The sequence below is a fragment of the Ornithodoros turicata genome, chromosome 6, assembly GCF_037126465.1.
Source record: "Ornithodoros turicata isolate Travis chromosome 6, ASM3712646v1, whole genome shotgun sequence".
In the NCBI taxonomy this organism is placed as follows: Eukaryota; Metazoa; Arthropoda; class Arachnida; order Ixodida; family Argasidae; genus Ornithodoros; species Ornithodoros turicata.
In genome coordinates, this window is record NC_088206.1 from 69,880,049 (window position 1) to 69,894,253 (window position 14,205).

Here is a 14,205-nt window from a genome sequence, read left to right on the forward strand (position 1 = left end):
CCCACAGCTCCCCGTAGAGCGCACTCAGGCAACACTGGGGATACTTAGCACAAATGAGGGTACACTTTTCGACCGGCCCTGGCTACTATCGGCTTTTACTTGCCGTTTTACGATAGCCGTTCGTTATTCCGTATCTACGCACAAAACACACATTTGACATATCGTGTCGTAAGTATTCACCGTGCGTACAAAGCCCAAAGCGTTCAACGAGGTTCGAACCCCTACCGCTAGAAGCGAGCGACGCTCACATGAGTGCACGAGATTTCAACGAAACGGGATATGCCCAGTCTCCGTTGTCAATGCATTCGGTAATGCGACGGCGCTCAAAGGTGTTCCTGAGGCGTCAGCTCACCACTGCACCTCAGTTCTGAACTGATGGAGACTGCTCGTAGGATACCTTTGTCGGGAAACGTCACAATACGCGCGCAGTGACTTTGGCACACAAATCTGCGAACAGTCAGTGCTCGCAGACAGACATCGTCGAGACGCTTCGAAGCTGCAACTTTGCCAACCAATCGCGGAGCGCGCAATACTCTTCGGCCAATGAGTTCCGATGCCGTAACACCACGTGACTATTTCCGCGAATACGGGGAGCTATTGAGGCCTGGCTGAAAGCAACACGCTGCTGACATCATCCGGCAACCACAGCCATCCGGCACTTTATTGCTTGCACAAGTTCGGAACGACAGCGACAACGTAGCAACCTCCCTCCCCCTCTTTCAAGGCGTACTGCGACGTAGGAGGTTGAGATAGTTTTTCACAGCGATCACTCTTGTGAATGAGCCACTAGAACAGTGTTCGGTGTAATCGAACTGGGTGTCCACTAGCAGCACGCCGAGTTTCTTGCTTTGCATATTCACCTTAGCTTTCTTGTACTGAAAGAGTAAAGCAGTTCCAACGTTACCACGATACCAAATACACAGCCAAGACCATTTCCAATAACTCTTCCCTCTGGCTAAACACGATGTTGCTGCATCATGTTACGCGTGTTAGTTAGCACATGCTATTGCGGTCCACTGAGAGTAGCCAGCACCCAGTCATAGGAGGGGCACCCCTCCTATTTAGCACATGAGGAGGCGCCCTCTTCCATCAACAAGTGAAGCTTGAATTCCTTATCCCATCCTCAATGAGGGTGTCCCCTTCACTTCTTCCTTACTCCCTCCCTCCATTGCTACAAGGGACATCAGGAACCCCTCAGAGGAACCCCTCAGGAACCCTTGCCGTTTTCTACTTTCCCGACTGCTCCGTTTGAATGACTTACCAATTCAATCATGTTCTCCATTGTACTGTACGAGAAGACGAATTGCTTTCCAGTAACGTAACCCCGCTGGTTACGTTCAGTGGTGTCGGACTGATTAGAGACATAATTTGACGGTACGAGGCAGATGTCGTTGATTCTGGTGATTGCGCTGGCGACACAGGAATCTTTGAACCTTGTATTAGTCGACGTCGGGCTGGAGGAGATGGTGTACATATTCACGGCCATGGAGAAGGAAATGGCGAATGCCTGGATACTGGTGTAGCGTGGGCCCTCAGAGAGCAAGGCGGAGGCCCGTTCCTGCGAACGAAAATTCACGCGCTTAAAGTAGCACAGAAGTCATTTTTAACACCCTGTTTTCTTAACAGACTGTTAAGTAGGCCAGTAATATGCACCATACCACCATTCACACCACAGTCATAAATATCGCAGAAATTGGATTTAAAATACGCCGCAAAAAGCGACCGTGCGCAACGGTGGTGAAAGAGTAGTACCAGCCTGTGATATGCCTGGAACCTCGCGCGGACGCTATAAGGAGAACGCTCGCTGATTGGCCTAGAGAAATGTCTGCTACTCGGCTGTTCGGGGTTCTGAAAAGGCCTTTCTCCTTGCTCTGTAATGATTCGGCCGCTCCTTCTATCCCCAATTCTCCGGGAGAACTGGCAAAACTGGTTTACGGCGGCAAAGAAACAAGGCGAACCAGAACGAGTTCTCCTTATCACGTCATCCGTGACGTGCATCATACTTCATCCTCGTTATAGCTGGAGTGGCGAATATGTGAGGTGGATGAGGTTTGGGTTCCATCTGTGACAACGCGACACAATACACCTCTTGGCCACTTCTCTCCCTTCTCTTCTCGTAACTGCCCGCCAGACAGGCAGCCCGCGAAAGAATGCTCTTTTGAAACTTTGCCAACCAATAGCGGAGCGCGCAATGTCCTTCGGCCAATGGGTATCAACTATGATGCCTGACGGAGTAATACCACGTGTTTATGACGTGCAAACTTTTTAGAACCGCGAAGATGGGGAGCTATGGGGGCCTGGTAGAGCTCCCCCTACCAGCATAGTCCTTCGGTTGGGGGCATGCAAGGGTATAGATCCAACCAATAGCCAACGTGTTACGAGTGGGTCAGCAATTTACCACTGTACTTGGGAAGCAAGTGCAGTGGGATGATTACGTGCCCTTGAATGGCTTAAAACGAATTCAAGAGGGAGAGGGACTATACCTCGCCGAGGCCCTTAGTACAGCAACAGTTGGGCAGAAGACGCTGACCAAAAGGGAGTGACGCCGATTGTGCTGTCCCCCTACTCGCCGGATTTGGCTGCACCAGATATGCCAACACTCGCACTGCTGTGTGACCGGGGCACACCATATCATAAGAGGAGACGACTTAGCCCGCATTTTCCAGGACCTGTACAGTCGTTCTCAACAGTGCCTTGCAGACTACTGCAGGGTACACTTAGAAAAAAACTTGTAGTTGGAGCAGGACAGTACTTCTACCATTTTGTGCCAATCCACACGAGACTTCTCCCCCGCGGGTATAAGCCGTGGCGTCCCTTTCCCTTACTCCTCTCTCTCAAGTTTGCTTTAAGAGAAAATGGTAGAATTTCCTACTCAAGCTGGTAGAACGACAAGATTCCACACTGCATTTGTACCCAAAAGGTAAAACTGGTTCGAGTAGAAATGTGGTTGGGCAATGCAGGTCTACCGAAATGGGTAGAAAATCAGTGTAGTGAGTCGACACACGCCTTTGTTTTCTGTAAAGGTGAAAGGTGACTCATGGACAACAAACTTTGGCACTTCAGATCCTACAAAAAATACCGGATTTTCCGGTGTATAACGCGCACTCGTGTATCATGAGCACCCCTAAAAACGGGCCGAATTTGAGAAATGTTCGATGTATAACGCGCGCCGCAATGGTGCTATACAAGCTGCGACCAGTATACACTATAAATCAAAGCGGTGCATCATATATGCATATGCTATTTTTGAAACACATTTAGTCAAATTCGTTAAACTCCGATGCAACAGCGTTGCTGTCATAGTATACTCAGTCATAGTATAGTATACTGTCATAGTCTCATCTCTGCTTTCCGTTTCGCGTCCCTTCTCAGTCACGCCATTCTACTGAAATGAATCCCAGATTATTGACGTTTTATGAAGTCTCCTTTCGCCACAGCACACCCTGGAAGAATTTGTACGTCACTGACCCGACTATGCAGAAAAATATTTTCAGTGTATAACGCGCACTGTTAGATAACGCGCAGGACATCTTCAGAGCACTTTCTTATTGTATAGCGCGGGCGTTACACATCGGTAAATACGGTCCTTTTTGAGACTACATACGTCGCAACAACCATTAACCCCTTTACTTGTGAACTACACTTCCCCCCTCCCCCTCTTCAGTGTGCTTTTGTAATATTAGTGGTGTCGTCCCCATTGTGTATTTAATGGGCTAATTTCCGTGTACTGACGCAATAAAGCGTCATCGACACAGTGGCAGCCGCGTTGCTTTTACAACTGACACAACAGGGGCGATTATACAGTCTGCAATCCATAGAAGCAGTATCCCTATCACGATGGAGACCACACATTGCAGAGAATGCTCACTGCTTATACGTGGAAAGCGCGAGCGTTGGCTGTGTCACGAAAATTTTGTCACGAAAAAGCGGAACTGTGCCAGACTGCCAGTGCCAATCGAGCAAACCAGTTACGCCGGCTGGCCGCTGACGGTGGATTGGTCTTCATGAAACCTATACGCTGCAGTGCACAGATCAGTTCCCGATCGGTACAGCAGGACCGCTTGTGTGTGTGTGTGTCTTGTCAGAAGCGTATGGAAGTGGACTGAATGATGTCATCGCTCACCACGGAAGAATAGGAGCTGTCGTGGATGGGATTCTGCGACCACGAGCTACTAGGGTAGATGTAGCAGTTGCTCGCAGTCAGAGGGGGCAGTGGTGTGATGTGGCTCTGCAGAATTAGCATGTTCAGGCGGCTGCAAAGAGAAGACATCCACATACGCTACGTGACTAATAGGGAGCCAATTGCGGTCGCCACACTTGCACGTGGGGTTGTCGACAGTGTACTCAGCGAGGAATTCAATCACACCCATAGTTTCGAGATCGACAGGATGCGGATGGGAGTCCCAACAACCCAGATCGCCACTGTTTTCGGTCAGGGGTCGCCACTGCGTTAGTCGCGGTGTATTGTCGACGACATACTGTCGATGCATAGTCCCCGTGCCTTTTTTCTCAACTAACGCTCTGCTTACACTCTTTCAGCTTTGCCGGTCAAAGTCACGAGTAGTATGCCAGGAGAACGCAGTGGCAGGAGCGCACCAAACGAGGGGGAGGGTACGTTGATGCCCTCCCCTTCCTCCTATGCTCTTTTTCCAAGAGTGGAAGGGTGGCGATACCAGCTCCGGTGGCGCAGCGGTAACGCGTGCGCTTGGAGACTGGGAGGTCCGCGGTTCGAATCCGCGGGCCGGCTGTGCCGTCTGGGGTTTTTCCTGGGTTTCCCTCAGATGTGTGATAGGCGTATGCCGGCACAGTTCCCCTGAAGTCGGCCCATGGACGCAGCTATCCTCCCCCCCGAGCGGATTCCGCTCGGTCTTCCACTTCACGCTTTCCTCTCCTCCTCTCCACCACCTTTCCCTTCCCGAGAAACATGCCGCCTAATCAGGCAGGCAGACCTCTCGGGTTCCTCCCAACGACACTCCTCCTCCCTCCTCCAAGGGTGGCGATGGACGGAACAGAGCCTGCGCCCATTCTTTCGCCCCTGTATTTACTAGCGATACCGAACCCGAACCGTAAACTTTTTTCTCTCCCCTTGAACGAAGCGGAACTGAACCCAAACAAAACAACAACAACAAAAAAAGATGTACTACAGCTACACTTTGCATTGTTGCCTCGGCGGCTTGCGTTCATTCAGCGTCGCAGTGTGAAACAGTTTACAAGCAACGCAGACCTCTAGCGACTACGGGAAAGAGGTTGGCGTGTGGCCCTGACACGGGTCTCAACGGAGAGCAACGCGTCGGCCTGCGCATGGGACAAAGATTATCTGCTGTGAACTGCATGGTTCTTTGCACCTATGAAGTGTAGTAGTGTAAGAAGTCATCGCCGGAACCTGATGATATTTTCACATATGGTACACTGATTAGCACAACACACGTAAACCGGTTCAAACCGTTATTTTGGTTGCGCTGAACCCGAACCAAACCGATAACCTTGAACCGGAACTTGAACCGAACCTAAAAAAATAACGGTTTCGAGCCCTGATACTGTTCCAACTGAGTTTCGTTCCCGTATAACCCTTCTCACCCCTCCTTCGCAAGGACGTAGGACTTCTGTGGCTACAAGTGTCTACTCGTGCGGCCCAAGACGCCTCGTTTCCATAGTTACGGCCACTCTCGGTTACTCTCGTGATCGGCGGACTCACAATGCGCCATTAAGGGACCACCACAGATTGAAGCGGTCTTGCGTTGTACACTCGGGAGACCACGAGCAGCACGCATGGTGCTTATACGCCAGAGGCTAGGCACACCGCGTACACACACACATTATGTGTTGCCGTCCAAACTACAGTAGCACAAAAGACGTTGGCAAGCACCTTATAGCACGGGCATAAGACATGAGTGAGCTACTTTGAGATGTGCCTCCTGATGACGCTTGCAGTCCGACGAAGAAAGTCTTCAGGCCAGCATTCCTTTGAGCCAGAGTCATGGCGTTGAAGATTGTCTGAAAAATTGAGGTAACTCGCTATGGGGCGATGCTGCTACGCTCGCTAATCAATCATTCACGCAACTGCCCTGCGATAGTCGGCATATCCTTATGGGCAGCGCACGGTACAGCTTTCTTTTCTAATAACAGACGAACGTTTTTTGCGTGTTCGGGCAAGACTATAGCACCCTGTACGCACTCGGGCTGTTCTGAGTTCCACTATCAGGTTGCCCAATTAGAAAGGCCTGTTTATACCACTTGATATCGAGGAACAACCAAGCGCATGCAACTGCGCTTATCTTATATTTGCGCTGTTTCTTGCGTACGCAAACGTGACAGCGTACGATATACTAACAGACTGAACGTTTGTACCTGGAAGAAAAAAAGAAGGAAAGAAAGGAAAAGAAGGAACGCTATTCTTGTTCTTTGCGCATCTCCAGAGGCTCCCACCCTCTTCCCTTCACTCCCAATGTGAGGGAGGTGAAGGAACACAGTTCCGCCTCATGCGTCGAAGCGGAAATTGCGGAAACGAGAGTGTGCTCTCTTCAACCTCTCACGTTTGGGGTGAAGGAAAGAACGAAACAAAAGAACAAAAGCGAAGATGCGAAATAAGAACAAAATAAGAAAAGAATGGAACGGATATCTTCCGAAAACGGCTACGGTGTCAGGTGACCGGAGGGGCTGGATGCTCTCATTGGGACAACTTGCTGGTATCCCTTCAGCATGTGCTATATTGTTATACATTTAGCAGGGACACCCTATATAGGCCCGCATCCGTCGCTAAAAGGGCTCCAATGAACGTCGAAAACACGTAAAGCGTTGCTCAGTGACATCCTATCCTACACGAGATATTCCAGCCAGAATTAAATCTTAACCTCGGAGCGCATGAGCGCGGCGTTCGTCGCGGCTTTACAGCCAACAAGTTCAGTTCAGTCTTGAAAATTCCATTTGTCCATTTCGTCTGGCCTAAGTTGACCAGTGGTTCGTTCCAACCGAACTTCACAGAAAAGGTGCCGAGAACCAACCAGTACGAAGGGATGGAACATGAGAAAGGATTGGCTGCGGTGTCTAACAGTAGTGAGACCAAGGTGACGAGCACGTGCGGTGCTACAAACTATTCCCTACAAGCTTCGTGTGCCGCAACGGCAGGCTCACGCGCCGCCCTAGCGACCGGCCGGTCTGGGTTGCCAGATGGCAAAAGCTGCGCAATACGAGTGTGAGCGCAGTCGTGTTCACATCGCCGAGCGATAGTGCCACGATTTCTTATGTGGCATGACGTACACATTCCCGCACTTTATCTCGTTTAGTACATGACTTTCATGACTAACATGGACATTACTGATTGCAGTCTGGAGGTACTAGAAACTTACTCCCCAGTGGGGTACGCTAGATGTGGCTCTACAGCAAGAGTGTGCAGGGGTCGTAACAGAAAAAAACCCGAACTGGAACTGAACCGAAAAAACACGATGCGGTAACCGGTTCGCCAGACGGTGAAAACACTTATACTTTCCCACACGACTGCCGCGCACTAGCGCCATGCATCCACTCACCCTGCCGATTCATAGAGCGACAAACCAAGCAGTGGTGAGTCTATGACATCCCTGTACATAGGCTGAAAGAAAGACGCCACTGAAAAGGCTAGCCACTAGAGCTAGCTAGACTCTAACCCACATCTTCTGGATAACAGATCCAGGGCTCTTACCAATACCAATCATTTAATCCTTACTATGTGTTACACGATGTGCTACACGACAGCTACACTTTGCATTCTTGCCTCGGCTGCTTCCTTTCATTCAGCGTCGCAGTGTGAAGGCGACGTGACATCCACAAGCAACGCAGACCTCTAGCGACCACGGAAAAGAGGTTGGCGTGTGGTCCAGAGAATGCAGGAAGGAAAAACAGGAGCGGTGCCTCGTCGTCTTTTCAACGGGGAGTAGCGGGCCGGCCTGCGCTTGCCACTCTTTTTTTCTTTAGAAATTGGCGATAGCCTCGCGATCGATTACCTCTTACATGTGGATGTGGTACATGGATTACTTACTCACTGTGGTACACACGGAAACCGGTTCGAACCGATTAATATCTGTTCAAACCGTTATTTTGGTTGCGTTGAACCCGAACCGAACCGAACTCCAAAAAAAATAGCGGTTCCCAGCCCTGAGAGCGTGCATTCACGTAACGGTGGATAGAGGTAAGACGCATTTTACGTTAAAACGCCTAATGAAAAACTCAGGGACCTTGTGGCTGCCCTTGGAAGGGAACGTAGTTTTGTCTAATGAGGGAAAGTAGGAATGCTCCTATGTACTCGCATGTCCTATCCAATGAGCAGTTCGCTGATGTTATGTTCCTTTACAAATGCATCCACCCTTTCCCTCCCTCTCTCCAGAGCCTTTCCTTCCTTCCCTTGTTGTGCTGGTACTATCCACCGTTTTTCTACGTGCAGAACTTCGGTGCTTGCTAGGTGATGCTGAACTCTGTACGTAAGTCATGTAACGTGTTCTCTACTTCCTACGTGGCATTCAAGCGCGAGACCTTTTGTGTGTCATAGTGTATCGTAGTTTAGAACGTTATAGTATTGTCATAGTTTAGTGCATGCTGGTTACCTGTATAATTGCATAGCGCATTGTGGCTAGCTGTATTCTCTTTCTCTATTTTGTTCTCTTACTGATTTGTACCTCAATGTCTATTTGCGAGTACTCACGGTGTTGTATTGTATTGTGGTGTAACGGTACTGTGTTGTGTTGTTGTTGTTGTACGTTGTTGTACTGTGCGCGTTTTGGATCTATTCTGCGGTATTGCCCACTATGGTAACTGCTACTTCTCTGCCCCTGTGCGCACCAACACCAAGGGCCTTGTGACTGTTCTCTTGCACGAATGAATCAATAAATAAAATAATGACTTACGTTAAACAGCTGTCCGAGATGGGTTCCCGTGCTACCAGACAGAAAGGACGACGTTCCTTTGCAGTTGAGGACCCCGAAGGCCCTGTACCCTTTGCCTAACAGCTGCCTCAGTTGATACATGACGTTGCTCGAGAGACGCGAATACAAGTCATTGGCATATTTTCCCGGAAACGAAATGCCAAAGTCCGGCTTTGGAGAACGTGTCCACGCCATCTGGAAATAGTGAAAGGGTGTTCACTTTCTCGGCGCTGTCCCCGAAGCCAGGACGAGACTCGCCCCGTCCTTCGTCCTCCTCCTTAAAGGGAGACCCCAGGACGATCCGAAACTATTATAATGGCTGTGTAAGTAAGTTCGATGCATTCTTCCGAAATGAGAAACTAAGTTCGTTTGGCAGTCGGGGATTCACTAGAGGCGAAAAGAGCTGGGAAGCTCAAAACGAAACCGAAGCTTCCCGAAGGTTCCCTCTCCTGCCTCCTGTACGATGCGTGACGTCACCGTAGTCTCGTGTGGGCCACGCGCTTTGTAACTTCGTGCCACGCAGACAACCAGTCGTCTGCTTCTGCGCTAAAAGCAAAACCTAGAGAAAGCCGTACACGAGGAATACCGGGAGGGTGAAGCCCAGTGTTGCTGGACTGCTTTACCGTAGAGGAGCGCCTAATCACAGAAAATATTCATTTTCTGTGCCAGTCATGAAAAATCGTATTCACCGATATATCGTACGGTACGGATTGATGCCACACTGTTATCTCGACTAGTTTTGGTGCGGAGCTCAAGTTAGCCGCTTCGTCCAGATACAGGCTTGATACGGAAATTGTGTTTTGTCCGCATCCATTTGGCATAGAAAAATAGGTTTACGGCATGGACATTTGCACTAAAAATAGGAGCTCGAATTCGACTCGAATTTTCCCGGGGAGAGAGCAACGGAGTTGGCCTTTCTACGTAAGAAGCGCAAGTAGTATACAAAACGGGCGGGTCCATCCCGTCAACGAATCATGTACGCTCCGGGCAGCGTTAAGAGGTCCACTATGCAGTGGACTATCCCCAGTAAACTTAGAAATGCCCTGGATATTGCATCACAGCACGACGGCCAGCGAGGCTAAACTCACGCTTTTGAACCAGTCCCAGGCTTTCTGATCCTCGGATCCCTTGAGCCCATCAGATGTTGGAAGGACGCTGTCGAAAATGAAGTAATCACATCCCAGAGACTGGTAAGCGTCTGGTTTCTTGAAACGTTGACCCACGGTGCACATGAGGGTGAAGTAGGGAAGGTGCGCTAGAAAAGAAAAAGAATCGATGGCCAGAGTTAACAACCGACGCTGCTGGGACATGTGACTGTTCTGAAGGAGGCTGGAACACCTAACACAAGCGCAGTTGCTAATCGGTGCGAGGTTGTGTTCCCGTCAATGCCGGGCTTTTTCTACCAATGTCGTATTTCAGTCTGTGTTCCTGCATCCTTACAGTTACTTCCCATAACATTCACCAGATGTCTTGGTGAGTGAGTGAGTGAGAGAGATGGAAGAAAGCAAGAGAGAATGGCAATCAACGCAGGCAAGCTAGTGGACAAACTCCCATCAGAAATTAGGGCGAATCCCTGTACGAATCCAGCCGAACTAAATTGTGAGCCGTCGTCGTTCCGGTCTGCAATCCCGGACAAACATTCAGACAGCCTATTCGTCCGAGGCCTCCATTCAGCCGTACTAGCTCCCAGGGCATCCGAACCACCAGGAGAGGTCAGGAGCTCGCTGGAAGTGGTCGTCGAAACAGGTCTGGGCGGCGCCTGATATGAACATACATCATTCAGGAGCCGTTAGTCTTTTGAAAACGCGAATTTTGCTGAGAAACACTTAGTTGACAATTAGTTCACGCAGTGGCGACGATCCAACACATGCTACTCCTTGACGTGCTATTGGCTAGCGAGAACGATCAATCGAGATGCGGGAAGGGCAGCCACATGACATCGCAGACTTGCAGCCCAGGGAAGGAGGTTTGCTGATCGATGACATTTAACGCCCTTGGGCGCATTCCCTTTGCCAACTTTCCATACTGTTCTGAGGGGATGCTACCAGGACCGACGCAGTGCACGCGGTCGATTGTGGGTGTGTGCATGGTCAACCCGCAAGGAACGGGTGGGAGCTTCAGGAACAGGAGAGGAACAACGTTATGGTCAAAAGTCTTCTCAAGGACCAATATTGGAGCGATTTTCGAAATGGAACGTCCGAACCGTTCACACCACAATGCCCCAGTAGACGTCCTGACGTAGAAGAGTTTGACCTCAAGTGACAACGAAGCAGAAGCAGTAACACTCTGCCCTCTCCTGGCCCACCTGAACGAAGCTTCGATGAGGAGAGTCCGGAGGAGAACGTTCGGAATACTCGAACGCGAAGGGTCGAAGTGCATTGATCGAACGTAGTCTGCTCGACATCTGGCTCGAGGAGTGGATGACAGTCACCAGGGCACAACATACTGAAATATTCTTGTGGGACTCCATGCATCAGTACCGCATAGAGAAGATTGATACCACGTGAAATTGAATATCGAGGCGGAATCTCAATACAGAAATAAGTTTTCTAGGGATCTGTCATGTGTCATCCATACAAATTGCTCATGTAGATATACACCTATAGTGGCGAATTCCTCTGGGCCTCTCTGGCTCGAGTGTGCATGTTACACTGGTGCAACGCGCATCCCGTTCTGTTTGGTCTTTCGGTTTCCTCTCGTTAGTTTCCCCACTCAACCCACTCTGCACTGCGCTGCAGGGAAAACTACCAGCACAATTCTCCGGTTTTTCACTCTGACCGTACCAACATGTATAGACATGACAGACACACGGAACGGTACGTGCAGTCTGCCATCTGCTCTTGTCCAATGAAAGATTGAAATTCTGCAGAAATTCTGCTTTGCTGCTTACTAGTCGTCGTGGTTGTGGTGGTCGTTGTGGTGGTCGTTGTCGTTGTGGTGGTAGTAGTCGTCGTCGTTGTAGTGGTGGTGGTCGTTGGTAACGTTGACGGTGTAGTAGTAGGTGGGGGTGCGTCTGGGTACCCTGGGTCGTACTGGTCTTTGGGATCGTCGTCGTCGCCGTTGGATTGGACTTCGTGCGCTTAGAAAGAGGAACCGTGCAAAAACAACATTATTTCAGTCGCCGCTGCTAGAGCTTTCTGACTAAGTACGCAACTGGGCTTTCTGATACCACGTTTCAGTTGCCTCAGCTGCTATTCCGAGAAAGAAAATCGTGTTGAAGGTTGGTGTGCGGACAGTGCCCTACCAAGCGTAGCTTGGTACGTAGATTCGTGGTGTCATGGACCGGGAATATGAGGGTGTGGGTTCCGGCACCCAGATACAGAAAGCCTGCTAAACGTCCCCTCACTCCTTCACGCGGATGTCGGCCAATCGCCAGCCACCTATTTTAAACACAGGCTTCCTGTGGCTACCGGTGGCTCCCTATGCGGCTTATGTCGTCTTTTCTCCATAGCTACGGCCACAGTCTTGTTGAGTCACGCCATTTAGAGGGACTGTCGCATCCGTTCATTTCGTCCGTCGTTCCGTTTCATCCCTCGTTGACTATTGACCATGGTATCGAAAATCCCACGCGAATTTGGCTCCTATTCGATGGAATGCATGGCAAGGGCAGTCGCCGGATGTTGAGAACATGCCGGAATTTCCGAAAATAACATTCCCTATACCACCAGTCAGAAAAAAGGGATGCCTAGCTCTTGCCGTGCATTCACACGAGCGACATTTGATTTGATTTCTACTTTTCCAATTGAATTTGATTTGTTTTTTTTTTCTGGCGCATTAGTTACTAAGGCCAAAATGCACCAAATAGTTTTACCTAGGTCTATGAAATAGTCTATCGAATTTGTCTGTTTACTAAAGCAGTGCTAAGTGCTGGGTTAATAATTTCAAAGGGTACCAAACTTCGCCCAGCAAAAGCACCTGGTGCAGTGGCAAGAAGTTTCTGTAGAATAAAACGAAATGACGTTCACGAAGATACTCATATGCTGGGCATACAATGAGGATATGAAGGATTGAGAATTGTTCCCCACAGTGACTGCATTCGGGAGGGTCGTCTTCCCGTTCGAGATATCCATGTCAGTGTGTAATTTGTTGCTTGTCTGTTGGTGGAAGTGGTGGTGGTGGTAGTGGTGGTGTCTAGTGGAAGGAAAAGCGAAACAGCAGAAAGCTATGACGATTTTCGCATCTTCCACTTCTCACTCGTAAGGTAGCAACGTCAGGCTGATCTCGTTGTCGTCGGAGCGTCGGCTAAGCGCTTTTCGGACAGAAAAATAGTATATTGTCGGCCTACCCCGACCATAGTGGTCTGTTTGATCTATGGGTTCTTTTGGTATAATTTAGGAAAGTTCATATTGTTACCGGTTAGTACTGGGATGCCCCAGCGCCTGAGACGTCATAACTACTTTTGCACACCAATCAGAGGGCAGCGCGCAGTCGACTAGCTCTGCAGAAGATTGTCTCCTACATGAATGTGTGTAGGCATGGCCGGTTTTCAGGAGAAAGGACGGACGTCAATATACCTCTACCCCCGAAACGTCACCATGACGCGTTGGTAGACAGACCGAAACCGCAACAGATCGGAAGGGGAGGGCTGGTTTCCACGAATGGGCACTTGTTCGCTGCCTCCTACACTCTTAAAAATGAACTTGGGCACACTCCTAGCCAACCATAATCTCAAATGATATCGTTATCTGCCTTGATTTGTTGAAAACGGGAGGCGTACGCCTTTTTTGTGACACTTATGCTGTTCATAATTGTCGTACGATAACGATATCATTTGAGCTTATGGTTGGCTAGGAGTGTGCTATGCGGTGAAGTTCATTGTGAGTGTACTGAAGTAGAACCGAAAGTCGCGTCCCTTTCAGTGATCATCGTAATAGTGGATAGGGATAGTGATTTTCGGGAGCGGCCTTGTTTACAAACAGGGAGAGGTCTATTAGGTCTCTAAAGTCGATACCAATGTCGTCACAAACGTTGGCATTTTTTCTTTGTTTTTGCTCGCTGCATGTGAGGGATATGTACAAAAAGAAATAGTTTCCAACAGGATAAAGTGAGCGCTTACTGTCAGAGCCGCTAAGCAAAGATGCCGTGAGCAATACGGTGCCAATGAGGAGCACGCATCCCACGACAGCAGCAATCAGGATTATTTTCTTCCTGAAATGAAACGTTTATTTTCAATCCGGTTGCTCGTGAACAACAAAAGCGCAGAACATTGGTTAGTGTGCATTGACTTCGCTACTATTATTCTGCGCTAGTGCACATTGCTAGTAGAAAACCAGTGTCGCGCAGAGTTGAAAATGCGTGAAAATAACGTGCG

At 49.4% G+C, this 14,205-nt stretch overlaps 2 protein-coding genes across 4 annotated transcripts in view; one reads left to right on the top strand and one right to left on the bottom strand.

The window, feature by feature from the left end:
* The window catches only part of LOC135397244 (bromodomain and WD repeat-containing DDB_G0285837-like), an 87,872-nt gene that overhangs the window by 45,576 nt on the left and 28,091 nt on the right, over positions 1 to 14,205 (top strand). The window contains exon 1 of one of the 3 annotated variants that reach the window (XM_064628684.1): positions 8,381 to 8,453. The exons of the other annotated variants lie outside the window; for them this stretch is intronic. Coding sequence (XP_064484754.1) covers positions 8,438 to 8,453 — 16 coding nt within the window. The 5' untranslated portion in view covers positions 8,381 to 8,437. Of the gene's footprint in view, positions 1 to 8,380; positions 8,454 to 14,205 lie in introns of those variants that run through there. 3 annotated transcript variants of the gene reach the window in all.
* On the bottom strand, positions 635 to 14,179 carry LOC135397245 (uncharacterized). Its single transcript, XM_064628686.1, has 8 exons — positions 13,951 to 14,179; positions 11,785 to 11,973; positions 9,983 to 10,149; positions 8,877 to 9,089; positions 5,867 to 5,994; positions 4,124 to 4,253; positions 1,262 to 1,558; positions 635 to 875 (listed from the first exon to the last, which is right to left on the bottom strand). Exons 3-8 carry the CDS (start codon positions 10,124 to 10,126, stop codon positions 720 to 722), a joined length of 1,068 nt encoding a protein of 355 aa, XP_064484756.1. The 5' UTR covers positions 10,127 to 10,149; positions 11,785 to 11,973; positions 13,951 to 14,179; the 3' UTR covers positions 635 to 719.